The sequence below is a fragment of the Pipistrellus hanaki genome (genome assembly GCF_964339955.1).
Source record: "Pipistrellus hanaki genome assembly, chromosome: 10".
NCBI classification, from domain to species: domain Eukaryota; kingdom Metazoa; phylum Chordata; class Mammalia; order Chiroptera; family Vespertilionidae; genus Pipistrellus; species Pipistrellus hanaki.
The window spans coordinates 28,225,812-28,246,517 of record NC_140512.1 but is presented as its reverse complement, the minus strand read 5'-3'; the positions used below and the strand labels follow the sequence as shown (position 1 = coordinate 28,246,517).

Below are 20,706 nucleotides of genomic sequence, written 5' to 3'. Positions count from 1 at the left end.
TTTGACATGTCTAAAATTAAACTTACCATTGCCCCACCCAAATCACTTCTTTCTCTATCCCCCTACTCTGGTAAAGATAAGGTCATCTACCTAAGTCAATCCAGGAAGAGCATGATCTTGGACACACCCTTCTCTTTCCTTAACCCACCATGTCCCATCGATTCTACATCTTTTTCATACCCATTCCTCACCATTTCCAATTTTATTGCTTTAGCAAGGGTCCTCCACACTTCCTGCCTAGACAAGTAAAACATAGACAACCAACTTATCTCCCCAGCTCCTTCTCCCTGCTCGCACCCCCCACAATACAGCCTACATAGTAATCTCTTATTACTACGGCCTACAAAATAAAACCAAATTGCTTTAACAAAGAATATAAAACCTTTTATAATTTAGCCACTGTCTACCTAGCAAACTTTTCCCACATTCTGTCCACACATGAACCTATGTTCTTCATCATCTTAAACTCAAATTATTCTACTAAATTTGAGATCTGGAGGCCAGGGCAGGCTGGAGAGGGCAATGGAGAAAAAAAGGGGACAACTGTAATATTTTCAACATTAAAGATAAATTTGGGGGGAAAAAAATCTACATTCTTAAAGGAATTCCATGGTTTTAAAATATTGTAAATTTGACATTTAACATCCTATAAACTTTCCCTCCACAGTGGGAAGAGTCAGGGGCTGGAGGCAGTTCTAGATGCACAATTAAAAACTTATTTTTTTCCTGTAAGAAATGTCAATAATCAAGTTTGTTTTGTTTTCTAGCTCTTTATGCTTAGGGAAGCCCTATGTTTTCTAACTGAGAGAGGTGTTGGGAAATCACCTTGGAATCACTCCAAGTGGCCCGTCCAATCAAGGCTCTGATTATATGCAGCCACTCTCAGAAGGATGGGGTAAGGAATTAGTTCTAATCAAACCTCAGAGGGAAGATAGGGGAAGGTGGGGTTAAGGGGGAGAGATCATCAAAGGACTTGTATGTATGCATATAAGCCTAACCAATGGACAGAGACAACAGGGGGTTGAGGGCATGAGTGGAGGAGTGGAGGGAGGGCAATGGGGGCATAAGGAAATTAAAAAAAAAAAGAAGCAGCAGAGAAATCAGATGTTTTGAGTACTGATGTTTAAAAGGAAAAATTACCCAACCTCCAGAAGAAAATCCCTGGAAAGGGAAGGAGGCAATGGTTTGACCTAACTGAGCCCTCCCTTGGAAATGGCTCTGCATATGAACTGAGACGAGGAGCAGCCCTCTGATGAAGCCCAGCAGTGTAGGAGGGGGCCATCTTGCCACAAGAAACACTTTAGTTTGTGCCAACAACAGCACAGCATCTACTGGACTGTAAAGCACTGGTTTTCAATTTCACACAGCAAAAAACAAACAGCAACAGCAACAATGAACTGATCACACTCCACTCCAGTTCAAAACCCACTTGGTAGATGATGGTGTTAGAAGGAACGTACTACATCATGGCCAATAAGGTCAAGCTGAAGAGGGAATGCTGTTTATAAAGGGTATAGTTATAAAATTAATTACTAAGTACAAATGTCTAATTTTTGTTTACATGTAGCAGTCTTTCTCTTCCCTTCGGCATCAACATTATTTTTAGCTCAGATTTTCACATGTTCTTATGACCTTATTGTCCATTGTTATAATAAATAAAGCACAAAGCCATTAAAACAAAGTAGCTGTGTGGCCTGCAATATAAGTGTTTTTCTCCCACCCTTGGAGAGAATGCTAATTCCTAGCTGCATTCTAGTAGATTGCATGAAGTAAGTCATGTTCAGAAAATGACCACTATTACAAAAACTTGTGCTGAAAAAAAAGCCTTCACTTCCAGTTCTCTGAACATGCTTATTTCATACATCTCCCTTTACACATACTGTCCTTCATACCTTCAATACCTTACCTCCCTTCAATCTACCTGGTGAGTCTTCTTCGCTTGTACTGACTTCTATACTCTTGCCTTTACTTCAGTTACATGTCTATATATCTTGGTCTTCTTTCCTTTATAATCTCGTGTGCTTAGGTCTCTTTCTAAGAAATATTAACTTCATTTAATAAGATATTAGAGAATAACAGAATCTAAGACCTATTAGTAGAGTCAACATGTATGAAAGTGAAAAAATATATATTTTATTGATTTTTCACAAAGAGGAAGGGAGAGGAACAGATAGTTAGAAACATCAATAAGAGAGAAAAATCGACTCAGCTACCTCCTGCACACCCCCCACTGGGGATGTGCCTGCAACCCATGTACATGCCCTTGACTGGAATCGAACCCGGGACCTTTCAATCCACAGGCCCACGCTCTACCCAATGAGCCAAACCGGTTTCAACTAAAGACCGAATTTTTAAAGACGATTTGAATTCCATCCAATAACAATTTGTTATGTACTATGAAAAAAAACTGATTTGACAATCTTATTTACTTATTTTTGTTAATCTTCACCTGAGAATATTTTTTCCATTGAATTTTAGAAAGAGGGAGAGAGAGAGTAAAAGAGGGAGAGGAGAGATAAGGGGAAATGGGGGGAGGGAGAGAGAGAGAAAGAGAGAGATATATATATTAATTGATTATCTACTGAATGTACCCTAACTGGAGCCGGGATCAAATACAAAATCCAGGTACATGCCCTTGATTGGGAATTGAATCTGAGACACTTTGGTGTGCCAGCTGGTGCTCTAACCACGAACCACACCAGCCAGGGCTGATTTGATAATTTTATAAATAACCATTATTTCTCAGAAAATATTCCTACTTCAGAACTTAAAAATAGTATCTGAATCTTTATGTGGAATTAATTCTTTAAACTGATCTGTTTATTTTATAATACTTTTTTTCATACATTAGATTTTGTTGCTCCTTTTGAGTCTCATAATTAAATGACTTTGGAAAACTGGGCATAAGGGAGAAATCTTTCCCATGAATCTATAAGTTTGGTTGAAAATGTTTATGCCAGCTGGGACCGGTTTGGCTCAGTGGATAGAGCGTCGGCCTGCGGACTGAAAGGTCCCGGGTTCGATTCCGGGCAAGGGCATGTACCTTGGTTGCGGGCACATCCCCAGTAGGGGGTGTGCAAGAGGCAGCTGATCGATGATTCTCTCTCATCGATGTTTCTAACTCTCTATCTCTCTCTTCCTCTCTGTGAAAAATCAATTAAAAAAAATGTTTATGCCAGATATGAGATCGTGAGCCAAAGTAATATATAAAGTCCATGGTGTACTTAATCATACTTTTCTTTTAAATATAATGATGATGTTCTACTTAAATATCATACATAGTCTTTACTATTTGCTTTAAGCCTCAACTTAAATTTTCTTTTTGTTAATCCTCACCTGAAGATATTTTTTCCATTTATTTTTTTTTTAGAAAAGGGAGGGAAAAATAGAGGAGAAAGAGGGAGAAGGGAGAGGAAGGGAAGGAGGGAGGAAGAGAGAGAGAGAGAGAGAGAGAGAGAGAGAGAGAGAGAGAGAGAGAGAGAGAGGGAAGAGAGAGAGAGAGAGAGAGAGAGAGAGAGAGAGAAAGATTGGTATGAGAGAGACACATTGATTGGTTGCCTCCCACAAATACCTGACTGGGGCCAGCAATTGAACCTGTATAAGTATGTGCCCTTGACCCAGAATGAACCCACAATCCTTTGGTGCTTGGGCCGATGTTCTGAGCACTGAGTCACATCGGTCAGGGCTCAATTTCATAAACTTAAGTAGCCATTATAATAATCTTACTAGTCAACAGCTTTTGGTGGGAGGAAATTGAGTAAACTCTTGGTTTTTTCCCAGCAGTTGGGAACATTCTCTGCTGCCTTGGCTTTGTCTCTTCTGGTAGACACTTGTTAAGTATCCTACTCTCTTGTCTACTATCCAATTTTCTATAGTTTCTCCATGTCTCAGAATTAAAACCCTATTTGGAACTTTTTGAGTGTGATCTTTCTTAGTGTTCTAGTATGCCTCAGTTTCTCAATATGCCTCAGTTTTTAATTTGAGGTGTCCCTATCTCTGGCTGCCAGAAGTAAACATGTATACACAATGTATACTATTTTCTAGTTCTATTACATTTCCTTCCCCATCACCAGCATCACTTTCACATGTAAGGATATTCTGTCACAGTGCCACCAATAATCTGGACTCACTGGCCTGGCCATTCTTCCTCTCCTTCCATAGGAAAGCTTGTTAGAGGATAAGGAGTAATTGATCTAACTTTAGAATTGTAAGGGATAACTGAAAATAATCACACATTTCAAAATACTTGCTTTATAGATCAAATCAGACACTTACAGCTATTTTCTATTAAAGAATCAAATACTATATTGTACTAATTACTTCCTGTGGTATATTAACTCTTTTAGGCAACAAAAGAGTTGATATAACCCTCTTTCACTTTTTCATGACATCTTAATATGACATCTTAACTCCCCTGCAAACACTTCTCCTCTCCCATCTGCATTGCCTGTCTTGTTCAAGCCCTCGAATCCTCTTACCTGGACTCTGAAGTTGTCTCAGAAACAACTTCTTACCTAATATGTTTCAATAATCTCTAATTCATCATCCACACCTCTGCCCAAGTGACCTAAGCAAGCATCTTCAGTTACCACTCTCCTACTCAACACTCCTTCCCTCCTTCCGTCTACCCTTCCCAGTCATCTGCCTTGATAAAAATATTTCTGATAATGCCACTTCCCTACTTTAAAAAAAATGCTTTCTATGGCTTCTATAATCAATTTGGCAAGAATCCTAGCAATCCAGCAACACCTACTTTCTCAGTGTTTCAGGATAAAGCCAGATCTTCCAGGATTGCATATAACCCACCCAGACACCTGATTCACACTTCTGCCTGTGCAGTTTGATCCCTCAATATGCCTTCCTTTGCACTGGCTGTATTGAATTCTCTGTAGTCCTTGACTATGCCATGCTGCTTCGCATCCCTCAGCCTATGCCTGGAATGCCCTTCCGATTCTGGTCTCTGTGAAGGGCATCTACCTGCTTTCAAGATGCAGCTTATGCATGATTCTTTTATAAAGCTTTCCCTAACTCTCTCCTTGGAGATAACACAACTAATCTCTTTTTTGTCCCTCCCCATCCTCACAATGTATTGCAGGTACACTGTTCTCTCACAGCATTTATAATACTCTTTTTTTTCTTAGTTTTGTATATAGCTATCTCCATCTCTAAAATGTACATTTTAAGAGCGCAGAGGGTACCTTATTTCTGTATTCAAACAAAGGAGAGAAAAAAAGTTAAACAATGAAGGTATCACTCAAAACTTAACTACCAAGTTCCTCCTAAGCATCACTTCTGAGCTGCAGGCCACTTCTACCACATCTCAGACATAAGTCACGAAAGTACCTCAAGTTCAAAATGTCCATAAAATTCATTATTTCCTCCTGAATGTTCCTCTTTTATCTGAAGTTCCTAAGTTGACCATTAATACCATGATCCGCCACCTGAGCCAAAGTAAAAGTTCACTGCCTTACATCTGGTTTCTCTCTCCTTTAGTCTACCCTTCCTAGTCTTCTATCTTGATAAAAGTATTTCTGATAATGCCACATCCCTATTTTTAAAAATGCATTCTATGGCTTATTCTGTTATTAGGATAAATTCAGACAATTTGGCAAGAACCCTCACAATCTGGAAACATCCATCTTTCAAGCCTCATCTTTTGCAATCTTCTCCCTGACCTTAACTTTACGCTTCTTAGATATGTATAAAATATGTAGGTATGTGGATAACAGCAAGCCACCTCTAATAGAAACACAGATGTCAGAAGCAAGAAAAGCACATCTAATTGTGTTGTCATGTTTAAAGATGTTGTAGTTGTAATGGTACTAATCTATTTATAGAACTCATACACATATACAGACTCATAAATATCAGAACAGGGAAAATGGGTGGATGTCTAGAAATGGCAAGCTAAATATGCTTTCAAGAGAGAGACATGATGAACTTGGGGAACAGAAACAATTTATAAAAGTGTTTTTTATTTGGGAAGTGTACATAGTACCCAGTACTAAAAAAAAATAATGACTGAATGATGAATGTACAGAAGTATTTAATCAGACCTCACTATAAAATATCCTGAGATTTTATACTTCCTTTTGCTTCTGGATAAGGGACATGGGCCTTCTCAAAATGTGAAAGGGATCTCCCTCATTAGCAATTAGCAAGCTGGTATTCTGGTATACACTGTAGTTTCTTCTCCATGGTGTGAATAACCCAGATTTGGTGCACACAATGGATCTTGTGAATTGGAAATGCTGAGGACTGGCTCTCGGGCTATGATATATTATTGCCCAACACAAGACAAGCCCATATTAGTTATCATACGATATTGTAATTATCTGACTGTTTCCCTTCTAGCCTCTGCACTCTTTGAAGGATAGCATCATTTTTATCACACACTTTGCTCACAAATAAGTGTAGACTCACTGAGTAAATTCTTACTCCTGATTTGCAATTCCTCAAACTAACTCCATTATCTAAAAAGCAAAGAACCCCCCCCAAGTTAATTTTCATTTATATTAATTTCAAAGAAAATAGTTGAATAAAACACTTCAGAAGATAAAAGCTGTTATAAAAGCATATATATTTACTTGTTAAATGTAGGAATTGCTATTAGGAAGGCTAATTCAAACCCATTCTGTTTACAATGCCTGTGCCCTGTGTCACTCAATAAAATGTGCTAATTTCCTCATTTGTAAAACAGGATTACTAATATTAATCACATCAATTTCTGTGAGAATTAACAGAGATAATGTATATATAAAAGCCTCAATAAAAATCATATTGACATGGCATTTAATAAGTCCACAGAAATGCAGTAGCAAGAAATTAACTTGTTTTCTCCACTGGAAGCTTCCAGGGAAATAAGCTTCCTCTCACTAAGATCACACAGTTGGCCTAACCCAGGATAACAGGGAAGGCTGGAGGCCCATTTACCCTGTTTTAGGTTGGAAAATAAGTCAGCTAGAAACATGGAACCTGTATTGAGTCCCTCTTGCAAATTCTGTCATCTCCAAAAGGATGCTGATTAAGGGGGTGATATTAAACAGGGAAACCCTAGCATGAACAAACTTGAAAACTTCTTAAATGAGGACTCTAAGAAATATAACCACATTATCTTTTGTATGCTATCAGAAAATATGTAGCATAGGTATCTAAAAATTTCACTTACGTTCTTCTGGTTTCATTTCAGTTATTTTTTGTAGCCAATTTTTCCATGTTTGGCAGTCACAAGGCTCATGTGCTTCACCAAGGCACTCCCTAAAGAGGAAAACATAGAAATGGCAATTTACAAAATATTCTTCATCAGCATCAGGTAAAAGAATAGGTGGAAGGTAACTTTTCCAACTCTGAAGTTGAGAAAACTGAGGCATGGAATTAGATATATTAAACTTATTTTAGTACATATAAAAATCAACTCCGCTTTCCTAAAATGTAAGGGATATCTGTAATAACTGTTAATTTTAAATTGGCACATATACTACCGTTCACTAGTGCTAGAAATACTCCACAGAACTAAGAACAGTGTTTCCATATGGTGCTTGAGAACATATGTAGATATACAGAATCTGTATTCCTCATGACTCATTTAAAACAAAAATTAAGCCACAGAATAGCCTTATATATCTGCTCTACCTAAAACAAATGAAGTCAGTGAAATAAATTATTTTCATTAAGTTTAAGATTTTCATCCCCTGGAAATTCAAACCCATTCTGTTTACAATGCCTGTGCCCTGTGTCACTCAATAAAATGTGCTAATTCAAACCCATTCTGTTTACAATACCCACCCCTCTGTTCCCCCCTCCTCCCTGTAGCATCAATACCAGCAGATTGGCTCTGCTGTTAGAACAATTTCTGACAGGACCCAGAAAATAATCACAGGGGTCTGAAAATATAAATGCTACTTCTTTAAAAGTCCACAACTACTAGTATTTATCAGTATGCTTGATTCTCTAAAGTTGTGCTGCGTTAGACAGCAGCAGCTGGTTTCCTTTTCTAGACTCTCACAGGACAGACCTGCTGCCTCCTCAGGTGCTAGCCCCAGCAGTGGGATCTCTTCTGGGTGCTATAACTGACTGGCACAGTTTCCACTAGTTCTCAATGCAATGCTAAGAGTGGGTATAAAAAGGAGAAGCTAGAGCAAGGGCCATAAATTAGAGAACTAGAGGCTGCCACTTAATACTATTATCGATGTGTAGGGAGTGAGGTTCTTCTGAGAGAAGTAATGAAGATACTGGAATGTTCTCAGGTACTTGAAACATAAATTCCTGAAAAAGTTTTAATAAAGACACCAATGAATGCCGAAACTGGTTTGGCTCAGTGGATAGAGCGTCGGCCTGCGGACTGAAAGGTCCCAGGTTCGATTCCAGTCAAGGGCATGTACCTTGGTTGCGGGCACATCCCCAGTGGGGGGTGTGCAAGATGCAGCTGATCGATGTTTCTCTCTCATCGATGTTTCTAACTCTCTATCCCTCTCTGTGAAAAATCAATTTAAAAAAAAAAGAAAAAGATACCAATGATTGATGACAAGTACTCTGACATACCTGGTACCTGTTGTTGAGATTGCATCCCAAAATGTCACTAAAAACAAGTGAATGGGAAGAGGAATTTTGGTACATAGTCAACTGAAATTTAGCGACACTAATACAGTGGGTAAATTTAGGGGGGGGAAATGCCTGGTAAGAAATTATAAAGAAAAAAATTGTTGTCTAACCTAAAATTCTTAACCCTATGCTAATATGAAGGTTAACTAATTTTAAGAGATTAAGGAATGGTTCTTTCCTTGAAAATGTGTCAACATGCACAATCGTTGGTAGAAAAATAAAAAAAGGCGGAGTGAAAAGGGCATTCAGCGCTGGTTTTGCAGCAGGCCACTGTAGAAGCAGCATGCATTGGAGCAGCGAGAGTGGCACTGCTTTTTTTTTTTTTTTTTTTTACTCCTGTCTTTTAAAAAATATATTTTTATTTATTTCAGAGAAGAAGGAAGAGGGAAAGAAAGAAACATCAATGATGAGAATCATTGATTGGTTGCCTCCTGCACGTCCCCTACTGGGGATCGAGCCCCCAACCCAGGCATGTGCCCTTCACTGGAATTGAACCCAGGACCCTTCAGTCCCCAGGACAATCAAGAATGGCACCGCTTTTACTACATGTTGGTGCTATTTCAAGTGATACTTAGTATGATTTGATAGGTTTATATTTTGGATCTGGGTACACTCAAAATTTTTCCATAGAAATGAATGGTCACTGCATTTTCACTTTATGTCATTTCCACTTATTACACTTATGAAAGGTTTCATAGAAACACTTTAGGGTAGTGGGGTAAATCTGTATTTAGATGGGTATGCTACTCTGTATAGAGGACATGGTATTTAAACACAGTCTTATAACTGATCTCTACCAAATACATAAATAGTATCCCGTTTTCATTCCTGGCCTAAAAAGAATGGGGAATATTCTGTTAGCTGGAAAGACTGATACTTAAATAACTGAATACTGCCAGTCTGGGAAAATCTTTTTTTTCCCAGAACCAGAGCTATTAAGGTAAGGGTCTAAGATTCTGATTTTGCAAGAAAGGATGAGACTCAACTATTAGGTCCACAAACAAGGACAGCCTCATTTATTTTGTCCAGTGGAATCTTAAAGAGTCCCTTTGTCTGTCGATGGAGAAGGAGATGAAGCATGAAACTGTTACTTTAACTCAAGATTCATGACCCTAACAAGGGAGGACGTGGTATCAAATTTCATATCCTGGGTATTGGAGGAAAACAGAATGAGCTATATAATTTTAGTGTTAATGTACTCACACTCCAAGTTTTCCCAAGTACTTAACAGGTCTGCACATTGCCCTCTAGATTTACTGGAAAGTTAAAAGGACTAGAAACCAGATACTGTGACTTCACCAGGTGTTTCACTATGATTCAAACCTTCCTATCTGGGATTCAAATTTGTTTCCTGGTGGTGGTGGTGACACCATTTTAAAAGATTCTTTGCATAGTTTCAGTAAATAAATGCTCCACAGCTACATGATATATTAAAAACCTCACCATTTTTATTTCGTAGAAGATCCATGCCAGTCAATTTCAGAGAATAACTGTAAAATAGGTTTGACTTCCATGGATTTAGAAGAGACAAATTCCAAGTAAGTTTCTCAGTTTCCAATGGATATATTTGTGATTAAAGGAACCAGGAGACATTCAGAGTTGGCACAGAAGAGAAATGACCACTAACTATACCAGGGTAATTCTGAATATTCTCCTCACAGATTAAGATTTTGGTGACCAAGAAGTACTTATGATAACAAATCTTTAAGGAGTTAACTCAGAGAAAAAAAAGACTTTGTGTCAGTTCAGAGGGCAAAGTAGTAGCATGTTCTACTTAATAAAAAGAAAAACAGAGGGAAGAAGATCAGTGGCTCAAGTGAGAGTCCAGGTTTCGATGGGGTAATATTGTCAAGATGAGACAAATTGCAGTTATACAGGCCGGGGGAGAGAGCGTTCTGGATTGAGCTATAAAAGACACAGAACTGGTTGGTGAATATTTATAATAGAAAAGGCTATCCCTTGGTGGGAAAGGAAATAAATGCCTACTCTTACCTTCCCTCCCAACAATGAATACATTCAGTTCTACTCAGGCAGACATCTCTTGGGAGTGACTCTAAACTGATTCTGTCACTTGCTGTTCTTAAAAAGAAGAAATTATTATTGCCATCTTTTGTGGTTTTTGTTATCATCTTTAAAGAATATTTCTGAGCTTTTTGGGGAAAGAAAGAAGCAAACCTAGAATCACATGCCTTTATTTTATAAAGATCTCTTTTGCAAAGCTTCCTTTTGCATGCAGCAGATTTTGTTTCTCTTTAAGACATTACAGAAGAGCAGAATTCTACTCAGGAATTCTTTAAAAAAATTTTTTTTTTGAAATTTCTGACTATAGGAAAAGCTCTACTATAGGAATAAGAACAGGAAGTTATAAATTTTTTGGTGGCCAAGAAGTATTTGTTCCAATAAGACTTTAAAAAAATATATTTTATTGATTTTTTACAGAGAGGAAAGAAGAGGGATAGAGAGCTAGAAACATCAATGAGAGAGAAACATCAATCAGCCACCTCTTGCACACCCCATACTGGGGATGTGCCCACAATCAAGGTACATGCCCGTGACTGGAATCGAACCTGGGACCCTTCAGTCCACAGACCGACGCTCTATCCACTAAGCCAAACCGGTTTCGGCTAAAACTTTATTTTCAAAAATTGGTGTGGATTAATAGTTTGCAATAGTGCTATATATATGTTGACAGGGGAAGAAATATTTTTAGCTAATGACAATGATGCTGAGATTAAGAAACAGATCTTCCAGGGTAGGAATATTTCATTACTATCTAGCAATGCTACAATTTGATTTTGGTTCTAATAAGTAGATAAGAGTAGTATATTATATTCATCTAAAGTACATCCTTGCATATGTGATAAATCTATAAAGCAAAAAAGAACAAATAGTACTTATTTTCTTGGTCATTTAATTAAATAAAAGTTAACTTTCATTGAATCTACTCTGAATAAAGTTAGAATGCTATTGTCAGACAAACATAGTTACATACCACTCATTGTTGATTTATCATCAGTTTACACTTATTGAGTACTTATCAGGCACTGGAAATTAAAGACACACAAAGTAGACCCTATCCAGGTCTGTGCATTAGAATCATTTAAGAGCTTTCGGGGGGGACCCCCCCCCCCAAAAAAAAAACAAAACAAAACACACACACACACACACAAAAACAAAAACCCTATTAAGTCAAAACATGACTTGCTAGGCTTGGGATGAAAATTTGGAAAAGCTGTCGATAATTCTGGGCATCCCTAGTTAAGAATCACTGCTAGAGATTTTGTTTGTTTGTTAATTCTCTCCTGAGGGTATTTTTTTCATTGATTAACAGAGAAAGCAGAAGGGGAGGAGGGAGGGAAAGAGAGAGAGAAAAAGAAAAAAAAAACATCAATGTGAGAGAGCATAAGTCTTCACTGGAGAAGGGGAGTGAACCTTCGACCAAGGTATGTACCCTTCACTGGGTATCAAACCCAGGACCCTTGGGTGCATGAGCCAATGCTCTAACCACTTAGCACACTGGCCAGGGCTAGAGACTTATTTTAAGGTATAAAGTAAAACTCTACACATTTTCTAATCTGTGGTCAACAATCTGATATTCATGCATGGGCTCTGGTATCAAATGGAGTTGGGTTCTAATCCCATTTCTGCCATTTCCTAGCTGCATAACCCTGGGCAACTTCTCTGAGCTGGAGTTTCTTTATCTGTAAAAGGGATATAATAACAGCATACAACTCATACCAAAGCCAGGAGAACTCAGTATATCAGAATATTTGGCACAGTACTCAGCACATATCAAGCACCCAATAAGTGTATACTCAATACACTTAATAAGAATGATATCAAACAGTAGAATTTAAAAGCCTGATTGAAGGTACAAATTCTTTAAAAAATATTAGAAAGGTGACGAGGCTAATTCCAAATTGTCTTGTACTGACCAGCAGAAGAGGTGTCCTTTTCCACAGTCCACAGCAGGAGCTCTGAGCAAGGGGAAGCTGAGTGTATCAGACCCAGATGTATTTGACCCTTGTTTTGTTAGTCTGACTGCTCTTTCACAGCCTGGAGTAGGACACCATTTAATGGCAGGGTTATTTTCAACAAAGGCCTGTTTAAACAGTAATAACAAAACAACAAAAAATATTTTATCTCTAAATTTTAAAATGTGTTCCTATGTTAATTTACTTTAAAGAAGGAAAAAGTGAACTAATAAAAAGCAGTCAGTCTCAAAATATAACTCAAATAATACCAAAAAATATGAAACAACTTCTTTTTTTTAAGTATAACTGACACACACTATTACATTAGTTTCAGGTGTACAACATAGTGATTAGATATATCTGATCATTTAAGAGCTTTTGGGATCCCAACAATTCTAGTAATCTTCTGTCACCATACAAAGTTATTACAATATTATTGACTATCTTCCCTATGCTGTACACTCTCTTTGACTTCATTATTTTATAATTGGAAATGTGTACCTCTTAGTGCCTTTCACATGTTTCACCTATGCCTCCCAATCCTTTCCCCTCTGGCAACCATCAGTTCGTTCTCTGTGTCTATGAATCTGTAACTGTTTTGTTTTGCTTGCTCTTTTGTTTTGACCTCAAGATTCAAGTTAAATCATGAAATAACTTACTAAGAAGGAAAGGTAATTACCCAGCAATAACACGATTTTTCAAATTTACATTTTCTTTTATATAAACTTATATAATATGTTTAATAAACCAAGATGATAGATGATGATAAAGTAAAAATGCAATTATTCACACAGAAAATGTACAATTTAGAAATGTTTTCTCATGCAATATGCCAATTTTCTGATTAACATAATTACAAAAAGAATCTTACATGTGATTATTAGTTGCATTAGAATAGTAAGTATCTAAATGGTATCCTAATAATACATAAAAATCAATATTATGATGCTTTCTATCTAAAGAAACAGAACTTTTAAAAAAGTCTACACATTGGAGTTTAGAACCCCCAAAATCTGCCCAAGGCACTTAAGATGAACTTTAAAATCATAAGAAAAAAAGTAGCCGAAACCGGTTTGGCTCAGTGGATAGAGAGTCGGCCTGAGGACTGAAAGGTCCCGGGTTCGATTCCGGTCAAGGGCATGTACATTAGTTGCAGGCACATCCCCAGTGGGGGGTGTGCAAGAGGCAGCTGATCGTTGATTCTCTCATCGATGTTTCTAACTCTCTGTCCCTCTCTCTTCCTCTCTGTGAAAAATCAATAAAATATATTATTAAAAAAAATAATTTGCATATATTTCTGAATAACGCCTTAATAAATGTATAGAAAAAAAGATGTAATAAACAGTATAATTCATGAACTAATACTTGAAACTAAAAGAAAACCCCATATATTTCTAAGTTGATTATCTTTATTTCTAAATATTTATGAGTATAAAATATAATGTATTGGAAAACTTAAAGTAATACTATTTACTTTGAACATTATCTTGATCAATCAGTTATAAAAGTACAACAGGCAAATCAGTAAATAGTTCTGAGCAATAGTTTTATTTCTTTTAATAAACGACTACTTTAGCTTTTTACTTCTTTCATGATTATAAAATAACACGTTAGCTTAAAACTTCAATTAATGCTACCATTCCTTTATGCAATTTTTATAAAAAATATATTTTATTGATTTTTCACAGAGAGGAAGGGAGAGAGATAGAGAGCTAGAAATGTCGAGGAGAGAGAAACATCGACCAGCTGCCTCTTGCACACCCCCTACCGGGGATGTGCCCGCAACCAAGGTACATGCCCTTGCCCGGAACTGAACCTGGAACCTTTCAGTCCGCAGACCGACGCTCTACCACTGAGCCAAACCGGCTTCGGCCCTTTATGCAATTTTTATGAGACAAAAGTAAATTATATTTCCTTTATACAATTTTTATGTTTCCAAAAATAAAACAAAAATATTAAATGAAATATTTTGTATAGTTTTCATAAAATTAAAATTATGGGATTGGACTGATAATTGCCAGCATACCTTAATATCAAACTGTAGGTATCGTTTGTCCATCTCCTTAGAAACTATACTTTCTATGATATCCACAGGTACAAGTTGGAAGCAATCATACGCAGGGCAGAAAATATTATGGGCTTCACCTTCTTGAATTTTCAGATTCAAAAACCTATTAAAATGATCAATTGATAGAAAATGGGCAAAGATAAAATTTATTTACTCATTCTAAGATTTTTTTCTTTTCGCTGAATTATCTGCTACACTATAATTAAAATAACACAAATGACACAAATGAACTAAGTGTGGAATATCAGGTATAACACACTGATTCACATAATTCATAGTGAACACTTACTACCTGCTCAACCATTCATTATTTATCAATATACAAATATATACATACACACGTATTTATGTTTTACATATTTTTACATGTTCCTATTCCACTACATCCTCTAAAAATTTGATACTATATTTATTAACATTAAAAATTCAGAAATGTTTAGAAAGGTCATATTCAATTCTCAATATTCTATACATTTAAACAAAAGGGAGCACTGGTACAGAAGTAAACCATGCATAACTCAAGAGTTTGGCATGGCACTAAAATGTAGCATGACTTTTTGAAGAATAGGTTTTTTGTTTATATAACATCTGGACAAATATTAAAATGGCTTTCATGTCCTATTACAGTCACACTAGTTGAGGTAGTAGGGAAAAGGCAACCTGGAAAGTGGCAGGAATCTAGCCCAAGGTGAATTAACCTGTTAACCGAGCTGAATGTATAAATACGTCAAACGTAAACAATATTGGGTACGGGTAGGATGTATGAATACGTCCTTGAAATATATGTTGCACCCTGAAATGGGCGGGATGTATATTTCCGAACAACAAAGGTATTAGTCATCCATACATGTCTCGACATGAATTTAAGACACCGAGGGAATCAGTATAATTTCGCTATTGAGAGTGGTGGACGTGTTCTGGGTGAGCAGTGACGGGTATGTACTTACACTTACCTAGTACCTATTTTCGTATTATATATTATTTACTTATATTTTTTTATATCTCCAACCTTCATATAATAAAAAACATATAAAATTGATCCAATCATCAATAATTTCTCAGAAAAGTTTAAAAGTTTTTATGTATGTGAACGAGAAATATGCATAGATGAATCTCTTTTATTATGGAAAGGGAATTTATCTTGGAAACAATATATATCTACAAAAAGAGCTAGATTTGGAATGAAGTTGTTTATTTTGAGTGAAAGCCAATCTGGATACGTACAAAATATAATTTTATACACAGGCAAGGACTCAAATTATGGTTCGAACTACCCACAAGAAAAACAACAAGAATTGTTTTGGAGTTAACACATGACTTACTGAATAAAGGGTATAGGATGTACATAGATAATTTCTATACGTCAATTCATTTAGCTGAACTCTTTTTTTTTTAAATAAATTTTTAAAATATATTTTATTGATTTTTTACAGAGAGGGAGAGAGAGGGATAGAGAGCTAGAAACGTCGATGAGAGAGAAACATCGACCAGCTGCCTCTTGCACACCCCCTACCGGGGATGTGCCCGCAACCAATGTACATGCCCTTGACCGGAATCAAACCCGGGACCTTTCAGTCCACAGACCGATGCTCCACCACTGAGCCAAACCGGTTTCGGCATTTGGCTGAACTCTTGTGTCAAAACAATACAGACATTATTGGAACAATGAGGATAAACAGAGTCGGAATCCCCAGTGAAATAAAAACAAAAAAATTACAGAAAAATGAACATATGTAAGAATCAAAGACAAACTTATGGTTTTAAAATGGAAGGATAAAAAAGACGTACTGATGCTTAGTTCTATTCATAATGACTAAAAGACAATGATTGAAAAGAGAGGAAGAAGGCAAGAAAAAACGAATGTTGTCCTGGATTATAACAAGAATATGGGCGGCATAGATTTGGGAGATGGAGTTATGGTGGCCTACACGACTGCCCGTAATAGGGTAAAAAAGTTTTATAAAAAAATTTTTCTACAATTAATTGATATGTGCTGCTTCAATGCATATATTATATACAAAAAAGATAAAGGTCATTTGGATCGATTACACTTTTTGATTGAGTGTGTAGAGAAATTGGTAGATAACAACATAGTGAAAACCCACCCAAAGACATCAACAAGAAGCTCTACATCTAAACCATTAAGCTTAGTTGAAAGGCATTTTCCAGAACAAATGAAAAGCGATATAGGAAAAACTAAATCCAGGAAATGCCGAGTTTGCTACAAAAAAGGTGTTAGGAAAGAATCTACATACTGGTGTCCGGATTGTAAGGTAGCACTATGTATCAACAATTGTTTTAAAACATATCACAACGGAAGTTGAATTTTTAATTTTTACATCTATATTTCAATTTTTTAAACTCAATATTTCTATTTTATTTGTGTGCTTTTGTTTATTGTTCTGTAATTGTTAAATTTTTAATATTTTTTTATTGTGTATAGAAATAAAAAATATGTATTTTTTGTAATCTTTATAATTGTTTGTAAAATTTATAATTTTTTAATTCGATGTTTCCATTTTTTGTTGGTATTCTTTTCTATTTGTTTGTAATTTTGTATTTTCCTTTCTGCTTTATATATAAATAAATGAAAAAATATATATTTCATTTATTTTAATTAAGTATAAATAAAAAAAATAATAATATAAAATTATGTCCACTGGGCGTGACGTACTGACACGTCTTGAAAGAGTATGCACCCGTTGTACGTTGCGTAATTAAAAAGGGAACTCCCCGGTTAACAGGTTAAGTGGTTAAGAACAGGATTTTGAATTAGAGAATTCCAGGCCTGCCACTAACAAGTTATATAATCTTCAGTTTTACTATTTATAAAATGGAGATAATAATATATACTTCTCAGGGTTGTTATATAGATTATAAGATATAATGTATGTAAAATATAAGCATGGTGCCTTGTACAGAATAAGAATTTATAAATTTTAGCAAAGGCTATTGTTATTATAAATGTTGCCCTACAGAAAGAAAAAAATTTTGAAGTGTGTATTTAACATTTAAATGTAGAGAAAATAAATGGAAAACCAGGAAATTAAATAATCATTTTCTAGTCATCACTATCAACAACAGTTCATTATTCCACTGCCTAAAGTAGGGGTGTCGAACTCAATCAGAGAAGGGGCCAAAATCTAAAATCCAGCCTAAATCGCGGGCCGAATGGTTTACTGAACAGTCATAAACTGACAATGTCATAAACTGACAGCGGAGTGCAGTGATGACAGCGCGGTGCGGGCCACATTGCAAGGCCTGGCGGGCTGGATTTGGCCCGCGGGCCTTGTGTTTGACACATGTGGCCTAGAGTATATTTTACCTTTAGTTCTCTGTCTCTGAATTCCATTGCACTTAAAGCATCAAGCTTACTAATAAGACTCATCATTATCTGTTCCCTTTGTTCCACCTCTTACCCTTGGCACAATAGCACACTCAAGTTTTCCCCATCCTTAAAACCTTTCTCAGCCAAATGACTCGTTTTTTAGTTATACTTTCTTTTCCTATCAGTTTCTTGGCAAAACAATTTATGATGATTTGCCATTCCTTCCTCAAGTCCATCCCATTCAGCTCTAAGCCTGTAACTCTCTAGCTTCTATCACCTCTTCATTGAGTGACTGATCTCAACACGGCTATTAGGATCCTTAAAAATACAACATTAGAGCAAAGTTAATGGATGTGGCCAAGTATAAATCTTGGCAAGTTAATGGGAAGAAGAATAAACATGAGAAGCAAAATAAGTTTTCTACTTGTAATATATACCCAACTAGCAGAAGCATTTAACTTTGAATTTATTAAAAAGGAATTTTAAATATCCTTATTCTTATAGATTTTCAAGGTTTTTTATTTGTTACAAAAATTCAGAGAAAGCATAAAAATAGATGCTTAAAAATTCTTGGGATATAAGAAACTGTTGATATTTAAGTGTAGGTTTGAGATGTAATATAAATTAAAATACTAAGAAACACATTTACCTATATCTGCTTTGTTCCCTAAAGTACCTTACATTAAGCTAAAAATAACACTAATTGCTAAATTAAATAATTTCACTATGTTAATAGATGGAAAAATGTTAAAATAAGAAAAATAAAATTCTTCCTTAGTAGTGAAGTGTAATACATTTCAGCATAACTCTGTAACCAGTAAAGTAATCCATATAATTAAATATTAAAAGCAAACAATTTTCTTATCAAATCAGGGTGCTTTCATGCAGTAAGAAATATTATGCATATATACTCACGACTCCCAACATCCTCTACAGAAATCATGTCCACAAGGCATATCCACTGGGTCTTCAAATACAGAAATACTGCACATACAAATGTCACACTGGAGATGAAGAGCAATGATTTAAACAAAGTCATATGTTGAAAAGAGTGCAATATGTTCATTTGTCCATTAGTTTAAGGCAAAAATACTAATACAGTAATTACAAAAAGTTAATGTTTTCAAAGTTATAAGGTGAATTAAAATTAGTGTGCTTACCTTTGATTGAAAAACAAATAAGCCTACCTCATTATAAATGATTGTGAGATTTACTCTTACAGTCCAAATTTATGTATTAAATTAATCAGTGACTACACATTTGAAAAAGGAAGTACAAGAAACAAATCATTACTATCTGTTCAGGTCAAGATCAAATTGCCCATTTCAAAATAACCACTTCAATATCATGTCCTTCACCCTATACTCACCCAGAAAATCTACAAAAACAGAGTAACTGTTTTTTCAGTATAGTAACTCAGGATATTCAGAGTAGCAATTTAAGGATTTCTACCCAAGGAACTCTGCTATAAAACTATGCATTATCTAAACAATGACTTATTAGAAACAAACTCCAGAAGCTTTATTAAAACAAACACATAATTATCAATGTAGTATAAATGTCTTGAAGAAAATATAATATATGTTCTCATATTTTTGGTGTAAAGTACCTATCACAATCTCAACTTTTAATATTTCAGTATGGTGTGTTTAAAAACTTTAAGCAATAGGAGCTTTTAAGTGGAAATATAGTAGGTGGTTTTCCTAAACTCTTCTATATTTTTTGTTTTGAAATGAGTAAAGAAAACCTTTATTTTTCAGTTTGTAATTCAGAGATCAAAAAAATATTCTGTGATAACAAATATTTACCAAATCGTGAAATAATGGAACCCTTTAAGAAATATATAGGATTCAATGACCAGAATATGACTAGAGGGTTTATGAAACAATATTAAACAAATAAAAAGTAAACACAAAACTATGGGAAGTACACTGAATACCAAGTCATACCAAACTGGTGTCCAGATCCCCAGGAGACAAACTTATTTCATCTGGAGAGGTGACGGAAGAACGTGTAGTCCTTGGAGTTCTTGGAGAAGGGAGCGTGTCCCAGGCATTACACCCACTTGGTGGTGGAGTTGGCATTTGCACACCTGATCGTTGGCAGCAATTCTCTGGGTTGGACATCCAAGCTTCAAGTAATTTCTCCCTGTCCCAATCTTTAAGAAAAATGGAATGGTTATCTCTCAAAAAACAAAAAAACAACCCAGAAAATTGGTGTTTTAAGAGCTTCATAATAACAAAGGAAAAGTGAGGACAAATTAAAGATATAGGCCATCCAAGGAAAAAATATTTATATAAAGTAGTAATTGCAAATAGAATATTCAGGTATGTTTACTCATTAATATTTTTTAAACAGAATTTAAACTTTTATAATCTACTATGGATTACAACCATGTCTACAATAATTCAGTCAAAACTTCTAGTCATTTCTACTAATAATCAAAAGAAGTGGCTCACCTCTTTTGGAATTTACTAAATTCTTTTTGCAAGTTAGCTGTTTTACTCTTTCAAGAAAAATATGTAATTTTGTAATTAGCTTCACTGGTATCTAGTTCTAAAATTATTGCATAGCTCACTATAAACATGTCAAAATGCCAATACCTAAAAATCTATACTAATAAAAGCCTAGGTGGCCCTAATGCCCTTGAATCATCACAAGATGGCTGCCCCCCACATCTTCACAAGATGGCTGACAGGGGAGGGCAATTAGGGGTGACCAGGCAGGGAGGGGAG

The 20,706-nt window shown here is 35.8% G+C and overlaps 1 protein-coding gene across 3 annotated transcripts in view; it reads right to left on the bottom strand.

Annotated features, from left to right (window-relative positions):
- ANKIB1 (ankyrin repeat and IBR domain containing 1) overlaps positions 1 to 20,706 on the bottom strand; it is a 102,095-nt gene that overhangs the window by 17,351 nt on the left and 64,038 nt on the right. For all 3 annotated transcript variants that reach the window (XM_084897361.1, XM_084897360.1, XM_084897362.1), the window contains exons 6-10: positions 19,921 to 20,129; positions 18,887 to 18,975; positions 14,602 to 14,746; positions 12,537 to 12,703; positions 7,169 to 7,257 (exon numbers count right to left, since the gene is read on the bottom strand). In XM_084897361.1, coding sequence (XP_084753487.1) covers positions 7,169 to 7,257; positions 12,537 to 12,703; positions 14,602 to 14,746; positions 18,887 to 18,975; positions 19,921 to 20,129 — 699 coding nt within the window. The remainder of the gene's footprint in view (positions 1 to 7,168; positions 7,258 to 12,536; positions 12,704 to 14,601; positions 14,747 to 18,886; positions 18,976 to 19,920; positions 20,130 to 20,706) is intronic.